The sequence below is a fragment of the Ascaphus truei genome, chromosome 17, assembly GCF_040206685.1.
Source record: "Ascaphus truei isolate aAscTru1 chromosome 17, aAscTru1.hap1, whole genome shotgun sequence".
Lineage (NCBI taxonomy): Eukaryota > Metazoa > Chordata > Amphibia > Anura > Ascaphidae > Ascaphus > Ascaphus truei.
The window spans coordinates 23,909,093-23,922,427 of NC_134499.1; the positions used below are offsets into that span (position 1 = coordinate 23,909,093).

General features: G+C 44.6%; 1 protein-coding gene across 2 annotated transcripts in view; it reads right to left on the reverse strand.

Moving 5' to 3' along the window:
• The window catches only part of FRMD4B (FERM domain containing 4B), a 179,859-nt gene that overhangs the window by 56,714 nt on the left and 109,810 nt on the right, over nucleotides 1–13,335 (reverse strand). For both annotated transcript variants that reach the window (XM_075574295.1, XM_075574294.1), the window contains exon 7: nucleotides 12,995–13,017. In XM_075574295.1, the coding sequence (XP_075430410.1) occupies nucleotides 12,995–13,017 (23 nt within the window). The remainder of the gene's footprint in view (nucleotides 1–12,994; nucleotides 13,018–13,335) is intronic.

Genomic DNA, 13,335 nt, shown 5'->3' on the forward strand with positions numbered 1-13,335 from the left:
TCAGGTTTTAAGGATATCCCTGCTTCAGCACAGGTGACTCAATCAGTGCTAAAGTAGGGATATCCTGAAAACCTGACCTTTTGGGTGGTGTTGGGGACCGGAGTTGAGAACCCCTGACTTAGATTGTAAGCTCTTCGGGACAGGGACTCCTTTTTGAAATATATGTTCCTGAATATCTGCAACTCATTATGATGTCATGTGCCAGATATATAGCCTACCAGGTACAACACCCAGTTGCTAACTTGCCACACAGACATAAATTCGGAGATATATAGTAGATATAAAAGGCTAAGGATGTCTGCATCAACCGGAATGCCTCCTTGAGGAGCAAGGAGGGGAGGAGACAGAGAGACAGCAAAGAGAGGAGGAGAGACAACAAGGAGGAGGAGAGACAACAAGGAGGGGAGGAGACAGAGAGACAGCAGACGGGGAGGAGAGACAGCAAGGAGGGGGTAGAGGCAAAGAGAGAGACACCAAGGAGGGCAGGAGAGACTACATAGAGGGGAGGAGAGACAGAGAGGGACAGCAAGGAGAGGAAGAGACAAAGGGATGATGAGGAGGAGGGAATGGAGAACAGTGTGCACATGGGGCAGGAGGGAGTGCAAAGAGAGGGGAAGAGAGATAGCAAGGCGAGTAGGAGGAGGAAACACAGCGATAGCAAGGAGAGGAGGAGACAGATGAGATGAGTAGAAGAGGAGGGAGTGTAGTGTGCACAGAGAAGAGCAGACACAGTAAGGCAGGGAGTGCAAATAGAAGGGAGAGAGAGAGTGCAAAGAGGAGCGGGCACAATGGAGGAGAGAGTAAACTGGGGAAGAGGGGACAAGAGACAGCAAGGTATTACAGGGAGGGGTAAAAACAAAGAGTAATGTTTAATTAATAACCTTTACGATCTGCTAGATTGCCATATGTTACACCGGGTACAGCTAATTCAATAAAGAAATCCTACACAATAATGAGAAGGATTGTAATTTCCTATACAGCTCTGAAGATCCAGGATTTAATAAACATGCTGTAACTGCAGTATGGAGGATATGTTTTAAACAAACGGTCTCCTTTTAACTATCTCTATTTATCATCCATGTAATGATAAACCATGGTCTCTCATACGTCCGTCTGCTATCAAGAATTCCCAGTGTTGTCTGTGTTATGTTACGCCAGTCAGAAGTTATCTCTACAGCACAAAGGCTTCATTGCAAATCCCACGTCAGCTATTTAAAGAAAAGAAAAACCCCTCCACTTACTCGGTTGTAGCTCAAATTGAGCGTCCTCAGCAGAATTGCTTTTGTGGAAAGTGTTTCTAACAGGCTCCAAATTTAATCCTAGCTATTTTTACCTTATTAGGGACCTCCCTCCAACTCCTAAAAAGGTATCAATGAAACTACTTAGAACAAAACAAAAAATAAACTCAGTGCTGTGCTACCATTGAACTAGAGCAGTGGTTTCCAACCTTTTTGTGGCTAAGGAACCCAAGTGAAATTCTGAGGAACTCCCAGACCACTAATAGTGTGTGAGATCAGGTGCATTGTAAGGAACCCCAACCCTCTCTAATAGCGCATATGTGATCAGATGCATTGTAAATTCTTCTGTATTACCTGAAAATTGCCGGGAACCCTTAAGGAATGCCCGTGGAACCCAATGGTTCCTAGGAACCCTGGTTGAAAAACACTGAACTATGAGTAGAAACTTTAAGGAGACAGTGAAGCTAAATTGATGGTGTTACAAATTGTTTCCAAAGTGGGAGTCTTAAAGCGGCAATCCATAGCGTTTTTTGTTTCATTTATATACAGGATTGACGCAGGAGGTCTCTGGAGCTGGACCCCATTCATTTCAGTTCCAGGGACCCCCCGCTTCCGGAGATTCTTACCTCCATAGTGGGTGCCGGTAGCTGCTCCGGCTTGTATGCAGGGTTCACATTATGGCGGATTTTGAAAGCTCCCGCACCCTGCGGGCCAATAGGAAGCTGTGACATCACCCGGTGTGGCTTCCAATTTGCCCATGTGACACGAGAGCTTTAAACTGCAAAGAAATACCGGCACCCCCTTTGGAGGTAAGCATCAGAAGCAGGGGGTCCCAGGAGCTGAAATTAATGGTGTTCAGCTCCAGAGACCCCCGGCTTCTATCCAGAAAAATGTTATGGATTGCTCCTTTAAAACATATTTTATTATATGCCAATTTAGGGGAGATTGGTGCTTTAACAAAATGACCTTCGACTGCTTGTGTTGATAACAATGTCAATAATAATTGAATACATCTCTGTCTGGCTAAATGCTTGCTACAGTAAACAAAGAATCCCCTATGCAGATCCAACATGACAAATGATTCAGTTAATTTCTATATGGGTTTTTTTCCCCTTATAAGTACGGGTCGTTTAGTTCAATGTTTTGGTCAAACACTTACAGTATGAGAGTATAATTTGCCATATTGGATGTGCATTGGGACTTCTATGTTTACCGTATATTTGAGGTCACTTTCCCAGTAGCACTATTAAATATATAACTCTAGGTTTTGAGCTTTTTAAGATTGTCTATGTTTAAAGGTTTGCTACAGAACAATTAGGACTGGTGGTGGTTAAAGACCTGTTGTATGTAATTACGATAGTGACTTATCTCCCCTTAGATCTTGTACCATAGCTTAGTTGCTGCTAGTTAGATCTTAAAAGCATTGCTTCAAGGCAGGGATTCACTATGCATGTATTGGTTTGGTTATAGATGAAGGGGATGCTGTACTAGTTTTAGCTGCAAGTGACATATAAAACAGTATATACAGTATAGCTTTTCACAGGGGTAGCCAAACTTTGTCCTCAAGAGCTACCAACAGGCCAAGTTTTAAGGCTATACTGGCTTCAACTCAATCAAAATAACGGAGCCCCTGATTGAGCCACCTGTGCTGAAGCAGGGATATCCTTAATACCAGGCCCGTTGTTGGCTCTTGAGGACTGAGTTTGGCCACCCCTGACATATTATACATCTGCTATACAACAAAGACGTACTATTTGGGTAATAATTCAACAATGCCTGCAGGAGTCCCGGGTTAATGTCTTGGGCCTCTCCCCTGTAAGATTGCTTTGTTGATCTGAAACTAAAAGGATCACGTGGAATAATCTGTATTGATAATCAGCACTTCATACAAGTAAGAGCACAGATAATCAATACTAAAAACTCCTCTGAACACGAGACAAATTGTTCTCTTTATCTAGAACACTTTTTGTATTGAATAGGTAACCGGCAGTAAGACATGATCCCCGTGCGAATTGCTGATCACAGAGATACCCTGTATTTCATTCATTTCACTAATATCCCACACAGACTAAAAGCTTTAACAACTCCCCCCATTTATATTGATGTCACACTTAAGTGTTCCTATCATTTTTTTTTTTAAACTGCCTTTACTTTGTCATTTTACACACAGATTACATGCTTGAGAAATCCTTTAAAAACACTTAAGTCTTGGCTAAATGATAATGTAAAACAATAGTTGTTATGACTTCTAAATACAGCACTATTAAAACAAAAAAACAGGTGTTAAAAATGGCTTAGAACGTAGGAAAGACTTGTAACACGCTATTCCAGTGGGTTCCAACCTTTTTTGGGTTAAGGAACTATATGTGAAATTATAAGAAACCCCCAACCCTCTCTGAGGCTGCACTTATAGTAATGGCTACGGCAACGCGACGTCACACGTCGCCATAGCGATTGTTGCACTAGGTGCAGGAGACCTCGGGAGGTTGACAGGGGGCGTGGCCCGTGACGCGAGCGGTTCGCCCTCATTGGCTGAAACGCTCACGTGACGCTGACGTCGCTGGCCAAAGTCCAAATTCTTTAACTACAGCGATTTCGGTCGCTGTGTCGCTGCACAGCGCCGTTGCGGTTTCGCCCACTATGGCAACCCGTGACGGACAACATGTAGTTGCTTTGCCGCTACTATAAGCGCGCCCTAATAGCGCGTCTGAGATCAGATGCATTGTAAGGAACCCCAACCCTCTCTAATAGCGTGTCTGGGATCAGATGTATTGTAAATTCTTCTGTATTTGGTGCAGATTTTAAATGACCTTAAAATTGCAGGGAACCCTGGTTGAAAAACACTGCTCTATCCCAGCGGTGCGCAAACTGTGGGGCGCGACACTGCCGACGGGGGGCGCGGGGTTTACAGAGGCCCCGCGCGCTTCCCGAAGGCACTTAAATTAAGTGCCGGGGGAGCTGCAGGGCCTCTGTAAACCTAACTTACCGTGGCTCCGGCGGCTTCCTCCCTGCGGTGCCATGGCAACGCGGCGTCAAAATGACGCTGCGAGGTCATGTGACGTCACGTTGTTATGGCAACGTGACGTCATTACGCCGGAGCGCGGGTAAGTTGGGGTTGGGGGGGGCGCGGGAGTGAGGGGACAGCCGTCAGGGGGGCGCAGGGAAAAAAGTTTGCGCCCCCCTGCTCTATCCTATAACCTTGTGTTGTCAACATACCGCAACTTTGTTCCCAGGACATACTTGAAAACGAGAGGCAACTCTCAATTACTTCCTGGTAAAACATTTTAAAACTCTTTTGGTAGATTTGGCCCCATAACTAAATACAGCTGTGCATATTATATATTATGTGAAACACACAAGTAATCACAAGGATTACATAAAGCTCCCAATAATAGCACTCATGATAGGTAACACTATAGGTAAAAGTGTTATCACAATGGAAGCCAAAAATAGCCTAATCCCACAGTGGGGTCAGCCGCAAAAGGTCACACTCAACAAAAATAATAAAGTTTTATTAAACAATTAAAACCTGACGAAACACCATAAAAATGCATGAAAATGCATGGTTAAAAATCCCCAAAATGTATGGAGGTGAGAGGAGTAGGTAATTTTATACCTAATGCCTAAGTCACACAGACAGATGGTAATAGGCTGTACTCACAACAACAGTCTCACACAAACTCTGTGTGAGGCTGTAAAGGCATAAATAATGCCAACTACGCAGCAGTAGAGTATTACTTTATAACTCCCAAGAGACACTGAATAAATCATCCATAAGGTGAAAATACAACCTGATATGGTGTGTCCTGCGCATATAGGTGAACAGCTGCAGCCCTGGGAAGTATCCCGGACTGATCTCGCCTCCAAACACAAACCACGTGAGCGTCAACGTGATGACGTCATGCGTACCCCGACCTACGTTTCGCGCGTCACAGCGCGCTCTCTCAAGGGGAAGGAGTGGATCATAATGTGCAGCGTGACCTAATATACCCTCCCAAATAGGGGAGGGTGAACAAATTGCCTATTATAATCGTATCTGGCAATGACCCATACTGTACTTATGAGAAGAAAAAAAAAAAAAGATAAAGCAACCACATAGTAATATACTATATAATTTGTCCTATTGGATGTGCATTGGGGCTGCTTTGTTTATTGGGGTATACGTCAGGTCATTTTCCCAGTGGCACTACAATTGACACAAGTATATACGTATATAATATTGTGGGTCTGGGTTTTGAGCTTGATAAGATTGCACGTGTGTATATATACATACACACGTTATTTCAGCCAGGGCGCTGAGAGATTTCCTGGGGCCCAGGACTAGAGCTTCGCCCGACCCTCCCTGTTGGCGTTCCCCCTCCCCCGTGTCAGTGGCATTGCGAGCCCTCTCCTTTCCCACCTGTATTTCTCTCTCTTCCTCACTCCCTCTCACACCCCCCTCTCTCCCCCGCCTCCGCTCTCACTCAATTACACACTCTCATTCTATTCTGCTCCCTCAATCAATTCCCACTCCTCCCCTGGCCACACACACACACACAATTTCCCATCTCACACTACCCACACAACCCCCCCCCAATACAGTCACCACTACCTCCACCCAGATACAGTCACCACTACCTCCACCCAGATACAGTCACCACTACCTCCACCCAGATACAATTACCACTACCACCCCCTAGATTCAATTACCACTACCCCTGCCCCCAAATACAATTACCTCCCGTCCCACAAATACAATTGCCACTTACCTCTAGTTGCTGCCACCAGGCCTCAATCTCCCCAGCTGCTGCCTCCTCTTCTCGCACCAGAAGCTAGGTCTGAGTCCTGGTGCACCCACCTTCCGGCGTACACCGGCGGGAGAGGACGGCTTGGGGTGGAGAGAGGCAGGCAGCAGCCGGGACCCGTCTCCTGGCTCTCCCCAGCTGCTGCCTCCTCTTCCAACTCCGTCCTCTCTCTCCCGCCGAAAGTCAGAACCAGCGTGCACCGGGGGAAGAGAAAGCATGGAGTGAGAAGAGGAGGCAGCAGCTGGGGAGAGCCTGAGCCAGGCGGCTGCAACAACCAGAGGCCCGGCAACTGGATGCAGAGGCCCAACTTCCAGCACCGGCCAGCTGGGCCCGAGACACTTGTTCCCGGCTCAACCCTCCTGTCGGTGGCCCTGATGCCAGCTCCTGTGCGTGCCTGACAATCTTTTCTGTATACGGTACATCTTCAGTGCACCCAGGCAAGTTTGCCCTTATGGGAGTGCCTACCTTTTGTGTTCTATTGCCAAAAAAAGACTACATCTGTAAGCTAAAATCATAATTCCTTTATTTCCGACCACTGCAAATGTGACATTACATGTTTACTGAGAAGGGCTCTCGCAACATATCATTTGTCAATCAGCAACGATGGTGTCAAAGTTGCTGACATTATACTTTTGTAAGCAAAACATAAAGCCGTCACTTATTTCAACTCGTGTAGGGCTGTGGGTTGTGCCTGTGCCAATATTTTTATAGGCATAAATAACGATGGTGAAGACCCCACTCGCAATTGTCCATTATGGGGAGTTGACGATTGCTATATGATATATTGGGATATTCACCATATTAGCGAGACAACCATCCTCCCTTAATTGTGTGTGAAACATAAAACATTTATCTAAGCTGCAGCAGCAAAGCACATACCAATGTATTTATATCACTTACATAAATATATTTGTATGATGTAATTGGGAATGTTGTTCTTAATGTGTCTGTAAATTTGAGTGGAATACAGCATAAGACTTTCATGCATTTTATAATGATGTTGTTTATTGTAATCCATTTATATAATGTTTTAAATACCTGCTTCAGCACAGGTGGCTCAATCAGACCCCGCTTCAGCGCAGGTGGCTCAATCAGTCCCTGCTTCAGCACAAGTGGCTCTACCAGAGGCTCAGTCTGTGACTGAGGCAACTGTGCTGAAACTGGTATATCCTGAAAACCTGACCTGTTGTGGGGGGGGGGGGGGACTTGAGGACTGCAGTTGAGAATGCCAGGATTAGCCGTGTTAGTCCATAGAATTAGATACAGAAAAGTAAAGTAAAGTAGAAGCGATACCAACCGATATCATTAATACCCAAACGGGTGGTTTAAGAGATTGCAAGCTCTCAGGACCACAACGGTCCCTTCTTCAGTTAGCTTTTAGAGGTAGCACTTCTCCTTTACCTTTCTGTGCCTTTATTTCATTGTACAAACACTACAGATACCGGCGCAATCCCATATCCAAAGGCCCTACAACAATCCAACTCTTCGGCTGTTTCATTGTCATGGTATTACAGATCATAAAAGGTCACAATAGTTGATGTAGGAGCCCTGCCATATACATTTCTCTAGAGAAAAAAACCAGAGAGGGTTTTCTCTAACAATCTCACACATTGGACTGGGACTTGCTGACAGCTAACCTGGATGGCAGGGAGTTCTTTAAGAATGGGCTATTATATTTGGTGGAGTTCAACGACAATGAACTTTGCCATGTTTTAAGTCATAGCATTGAGCCTGTTTACGCCACGATTCGTTTGCTGAATGAAACCATTGTTAACAAGGAGCATAGTAACCTTATTAATCCTTCAGGTTGCATTATAACTGAATCTAAACTTAAATTAAGTCTATTTATCAAAAAGATATAATAAAAAGGTGTTATGGGGTAGAAAAAAAGGTCAGTGTAACCTTACTGGAAATCTACATTTACTATTTAACTCATTGAAGCAAAATCATTTCTAGCTAAAGAAGGAGGTGCAATACTTTTCTTTAATGTTAAAAGGTTGGAGGCAACTGGTCCCCATATTTGCTAAAAGGTTGGAGGCAACTGGTCCCCATAATTGCTGCAGTGTACAAAACACTTTTTTGGTAGCCATTGTTTAGAGAAGAGAGATTCGAAGGACAATACAAATAGTGATCACCATTGTTCCTGATCACCGACACCTCCCAATCAACAAGAGACTGTCACTGCTGTTGGGAAAGACTACCTGGACCACCCACTTCCCTACTGTTGTCCATAGAAATAAAAAAAGAGAAGCGCAAGAAAAAACACAATTCAATCACTAATAACAACTTTATAGATAAAATGTAAAAAAGTAGAGCACTTACATCAATAGGTAGCGTTGCGTCACATACGGCACAGTCCCCCACATCCCTCGGATTCCCAGGTGGTAAGTGGTTCCAAGTAGTAGATGGTAGTCGGCACCCGTCCAAACCGAATCCAATGTTAGGGTAGCAGATGACACTAATCTTAAAAGCTACACAAGGACCTGCCGCGGACCTCTGGCAGCACGCCCAAAGCTACTAGATGGCAAGGGAAGGGGGGATTGAAGCCACGTCCTGCGCAAGGACAACTTTGTATCACTATGTGTATGTATATTTGATGTTATATTTATGTTTGTTATTGTAAGTCCATGTATTTTATTGTGGTTTTATTCGTTCTATCACATTAGAAATGATTTTATGTCAAATGATGTAAACTCTGGGCTAAATTGGAGGAAAGCTGCCCGTATATAAGGGGCAGCTCTCAGAGTATATGGATACACCCCCTGACGAAGCGTAGTTTACGCGAAACGCGATGCAGGAATTCATTGTGACACGTCACACGCAGGACGCGGCTTCAATCCCCCCTACCTCCCATCCCATCTAGTAGATTTGGGTGTGCTGCTTGAGCGCCCTGCGGCAGGTCCTTGTGTAGCTTTTAAGTGTAACCCTGTTTCCCCCACCCGATCTCACATAGGGTCTATCTTTGGGAAAGCTGCTCTGGTTACTCATGGTAGTGTGGTGCATACCTGCTGGTAACAGGGGGCCCTGGGTCTCCCGCTTGGTGTTATGGGGAAGGTCAGGACAGGCTTCTGGGGTCTTACCCGAATCATACTAACGGTGACAGCGCCTCCATCTTTTGCAGCCCCCAGATGTGTGGGAAGAAATCTCTGCAGGAGAACTACCTCCTCTTCTCCCTGATAGATTTCAGTCTCAGGCAAGAAGTATGTGAAACAGATGATCTTTATTCAGTCTCTCTCTCAATAAATGGCAGTGTACAGCTTTCACTGAATCAATTCTTATCACTCAGGTCTTCACCTTTAGGATGTCCCTGAACCTACACTCCCGGCCACCAGGAGCAGTCCTTGCTCTTCCCTTATCCCCTGATGGAATAAGAGGAAATGGTTTCCCTCCCCTTCCCTAAGGGAGGGCCTCAAACTGCCAGAGCCCTGACAGCTTGTTTAGGGTAAACCAGTCTCTCTCAATGGTAGAGACAACTGACTAAATTGAGGACGTGCAGCTCCTTAAGTCAGTTCCAGTAAGAACCAGCCCCTGTCCCCGATTGGACAACAGGCCTGATTGCACTACATTCTCTGACTCACTGAGCTGCAAGGTGTGGGGAAAACCCATGATTACTCCTGGCGAAACCTATACTTACTAGGGATTACTGCCAGGAGGAGGGCAGACTTATAGTCCAAAACCAGCCAGGGCTACATAAATATTAGTGTCATCTGTTAGCCCCTAATTGGATTCGGTTTGGACGGGTGCTGACTACCAACTACTACTTGGAACCACTTACCATCTGGTTATCTGAGGGATGTTGTGGACTGTGCCATACTTAATGCAACACTACCTATTGATGTAAGTGCTGTACTTTTTACATTTTATCTATAAAGTTGTTATTAGTGATTGAATTGTTTTTTTCTAGCGCTTCTCTTTTTTGTTTCTATGTATCTAACTGGCCCCGGTGGATCACAGGAGAAGAGAGTGGGAGCAGCAGAAATCACTTATTTTGGATAAGCAGGGGATTCCCTACCCGCGCGGTCTCATCTGTATTTTCCCTTCCGTTGTCCATCTGGTAAGAATACCTGCCCAGTGGACACAAAACGGTCAGCGCCCGCTCTGGCGCCCAACAGAATGTTGCAAATTCACCAGGAGATGATGTGATTTTCCCATGTGTGGTCCCCGAAGTCAGGAAACCCTGGATGAGCTCCTGGGGCAGTGGCGTAACTACGCCGTAAGGGCCCTCTGGGCAATGTTGCGGCATCATTAAGTCGCTGCATCACGTGTCGGCGTGTTATCATGGCAACTTGTCACATATACATAGTTACATAGTTACATAGTAGATGAGGTTGAAAAAAGACGTACGTCCATCAAGTTCAACGTATGCTAAATTTAGACAACAGATACTTTATCCTATATCTATACTTACTTATTGATCCAGAGGAAGGCAAACAAAAAACCCCAGAGTCATATCATCCAATGATATCTCATAAGGGGAAAAATAAATTCCTTCCTGACTCCAATATTGGCAATCAGATTACTCCCTGGATCAACATCTTTCCCATGTTTACTTATTTGGTATATCCCTCTATACCTTTCCTATCTAAAAAGATGTCCAACCTTTTTTTGAACAAATCTATTGTATCTGCCATCAGTCTCCATGGTTAATGAATTTCACATGTTAACTGCCCTTACTGTAAAGAACACTCTCCTTGGTTGCTCCTTTCCTCCAACCTAAAAGGATGCCCCGAGTCCTTTGTACTGCCCGTGGGATGAATAGTTCTTTTGAAATCTCCCTGTACTGTCCCCGAATATATTTGTATATAGTTATCATATCCCCTCTTAGACGCGTCTTTTCTAATGTAAATAAATCTAATTTAGCTAGCCTCTCCTCATAAGTTAGATTGTCCATCCCCTTTATTAATTTGGTGGCTTCTCTACTCTCTCTCTAGTGCCATAATGTATTTTCTTAGGATTGGTGCCCAAAATTGTACTCCATATTCACGGTGTGACAATGATGCAGCGTCACATGATGCCATGACGTAGATGGAGGACTGCTCTGTTACAGCAGTCTCTCTCCCCCCCCCCCCGGCAATCAATTTCATTGCTGTGGGGAAGAGCGCAGGGCCTCTGTAACCGCTTGGGGGGTTCATCAGGAGTTGGGAAGAGTCCCGACTCCCTTTCTCCTCTCCCTCCTGAGCTGGGGTCCCCGGGCGGTAATTACAACACTGGACAGGGGACCTCCCTGCTCGTTCAGTTAAATTAGAGAAAATAAATCAGCTTGCTGCTGCTTTAATATTCCTTGTTTTGAATCGTACAGTTTCGGGTTTTTTTTGTGTGCAGAATTAAGGCATTTTTTCACAGAACTTCAGCGTCACTGCAAGCCTTAAATCTCTTGACATCCGAGTGTAAAAAGAAATGCCCTCAGATTAGGGCCTCCTGCATTGTAGCACAGTGTTGCTAGTTTTAGTATGTGTTTCCAGCAATGCCTGTAATAAAACAACAGAGTGAGTCTCAAGTTCAGATGGTCAGTAGTTACTGTTCTACCAGGTCACTGTAAGGATATACTGTATCAGTATCAGTCTATTCTTTATCAGCCCTCTCTCTGGTACTGAAAGAGGAACATAGTAAAACATTAACATGCCTGTGTGTGACTTTTTGATCCGTATTTGCTCAGTGAGTCATTTCTAATTGGACGTCCCTACCCCAAGTCCAATAGCTTTCACTACAACTGTGGTTCCTAAATGGGGCAGGTAGAAAGTGAATTCAAGGGTAAACAGAGCCAGAGAGTAGTGTTAGGCGGCTTAAACCAGCAACTTTGAGTCTCATGGCAGCCATAGAGCTGTCAGGATTAGTGCCCGGAGGGTGAGGCCCCTACAGGGAACGTAATAATCCACGAGAGAAGGCTAAGTAAAAAGTTACGGGACAGTCCCATAGAGAGGGCAAAAAGCAAACAAATAAAAAAATAAGCAATTTATCCGTGTAATTGATTTTCTAAGTAACAATTCTAGTAATTTGTAGCCATTGAGAAATGAGCATGTTTTCCTTTGCTTTGGGTCCACAAAGGAAGAAAAAAAAACTGTATACAGTACATGGAGATTTAAAAGCTGACAATCAGCCTTGTCATCAGAAGAGAATAAAGAGTGTAAAAAACATACAAAGCATTACACATATTAAACATGGCACTGCCACTAGGTTCTAACAGGGATTGCCACTTAATGCAGACGTATTAATGCAACGTATTCACGTGCTCACATAGAACATGACTCTGATTACCAGACAGAGGATCAGTAAACTCCAGCATTAAGGGTTCAATGTCTGATACTTATTTTATAATAATACTTTTTCTTAATGGGACCTTTCAGTTAACCTTGTTTTGCTCTGTCCAGTGGCTCAAGTTGGTGACCTTGGGAGAGAGATCAAATGGTATTGTAATGTCTAGGTTCTAGGACAGGGCTGGCCAACTGCAGTCCTCAAGGGCCACCAACAGGTCAGGTGTTCAGGATATCCCTGCTTCAGCACAGGTGGTGCAGTCTTCGACAGTCACTGATTGAGCTAACTGTGCTGAAGCGGGGACATCCCAAAAACCTGACCTGTTGGTGGTCCTAGAGGACTGGAGTTGGCCAGCCCTATTTTAGAACATTTTACTTACCTACTGTATGTAGGAACACACCTTGTTTTATTAACCCCAGTCAGGAGATAGACACTCCTTTTTTAGTCATCAGGATGACAGACAGCCCTAATGCATTCTATCTTTTACTGAGCTGGTGTGTTTTGGGGTGAAATCTGTGTGATCAGAAGCTATTTTTGGAGTCCGTGTACTTATCCACCCACTCTCTCTCGCTCTCTACAGACCTTTTTCCTTGCACTTCAGACACTACTTCAAGTGGCTCGAGGGGGAATATCTCAGACTTGGCAGGTATGCTTTCCATGCTGAAATCACCACTGAACATAAATGTACAAGAGACTTAAAACATACAAGTGATTCATTACCTGCTGTAGTCACCCCGAGCCTCCTGCAATTTGAAGAAAAGAGTACCGAGTTAAAACAGGATGGTCTCAACTGAGTGATAACACTGCATTAATCACTGCAAATATTACATCACCGCAACCATTTCTTCATAGGGCACTATAACGTTTCCAAAATTAACATCTACGAGTCACACGGCTTCACTGTCACAGGGTCCAACGCCATCTGAGCTCTCTGGCAGTGAAATGGTTAATAGCTGGAGCAACAGTAATTAAGCCTTCTGACTCGGAAGGTGGCTCTAGGGTTGCCTGCTTGGGGTGGTTCAAGTCATTGCTTCAGGGCAAATGATAGAAAGTTACATGGA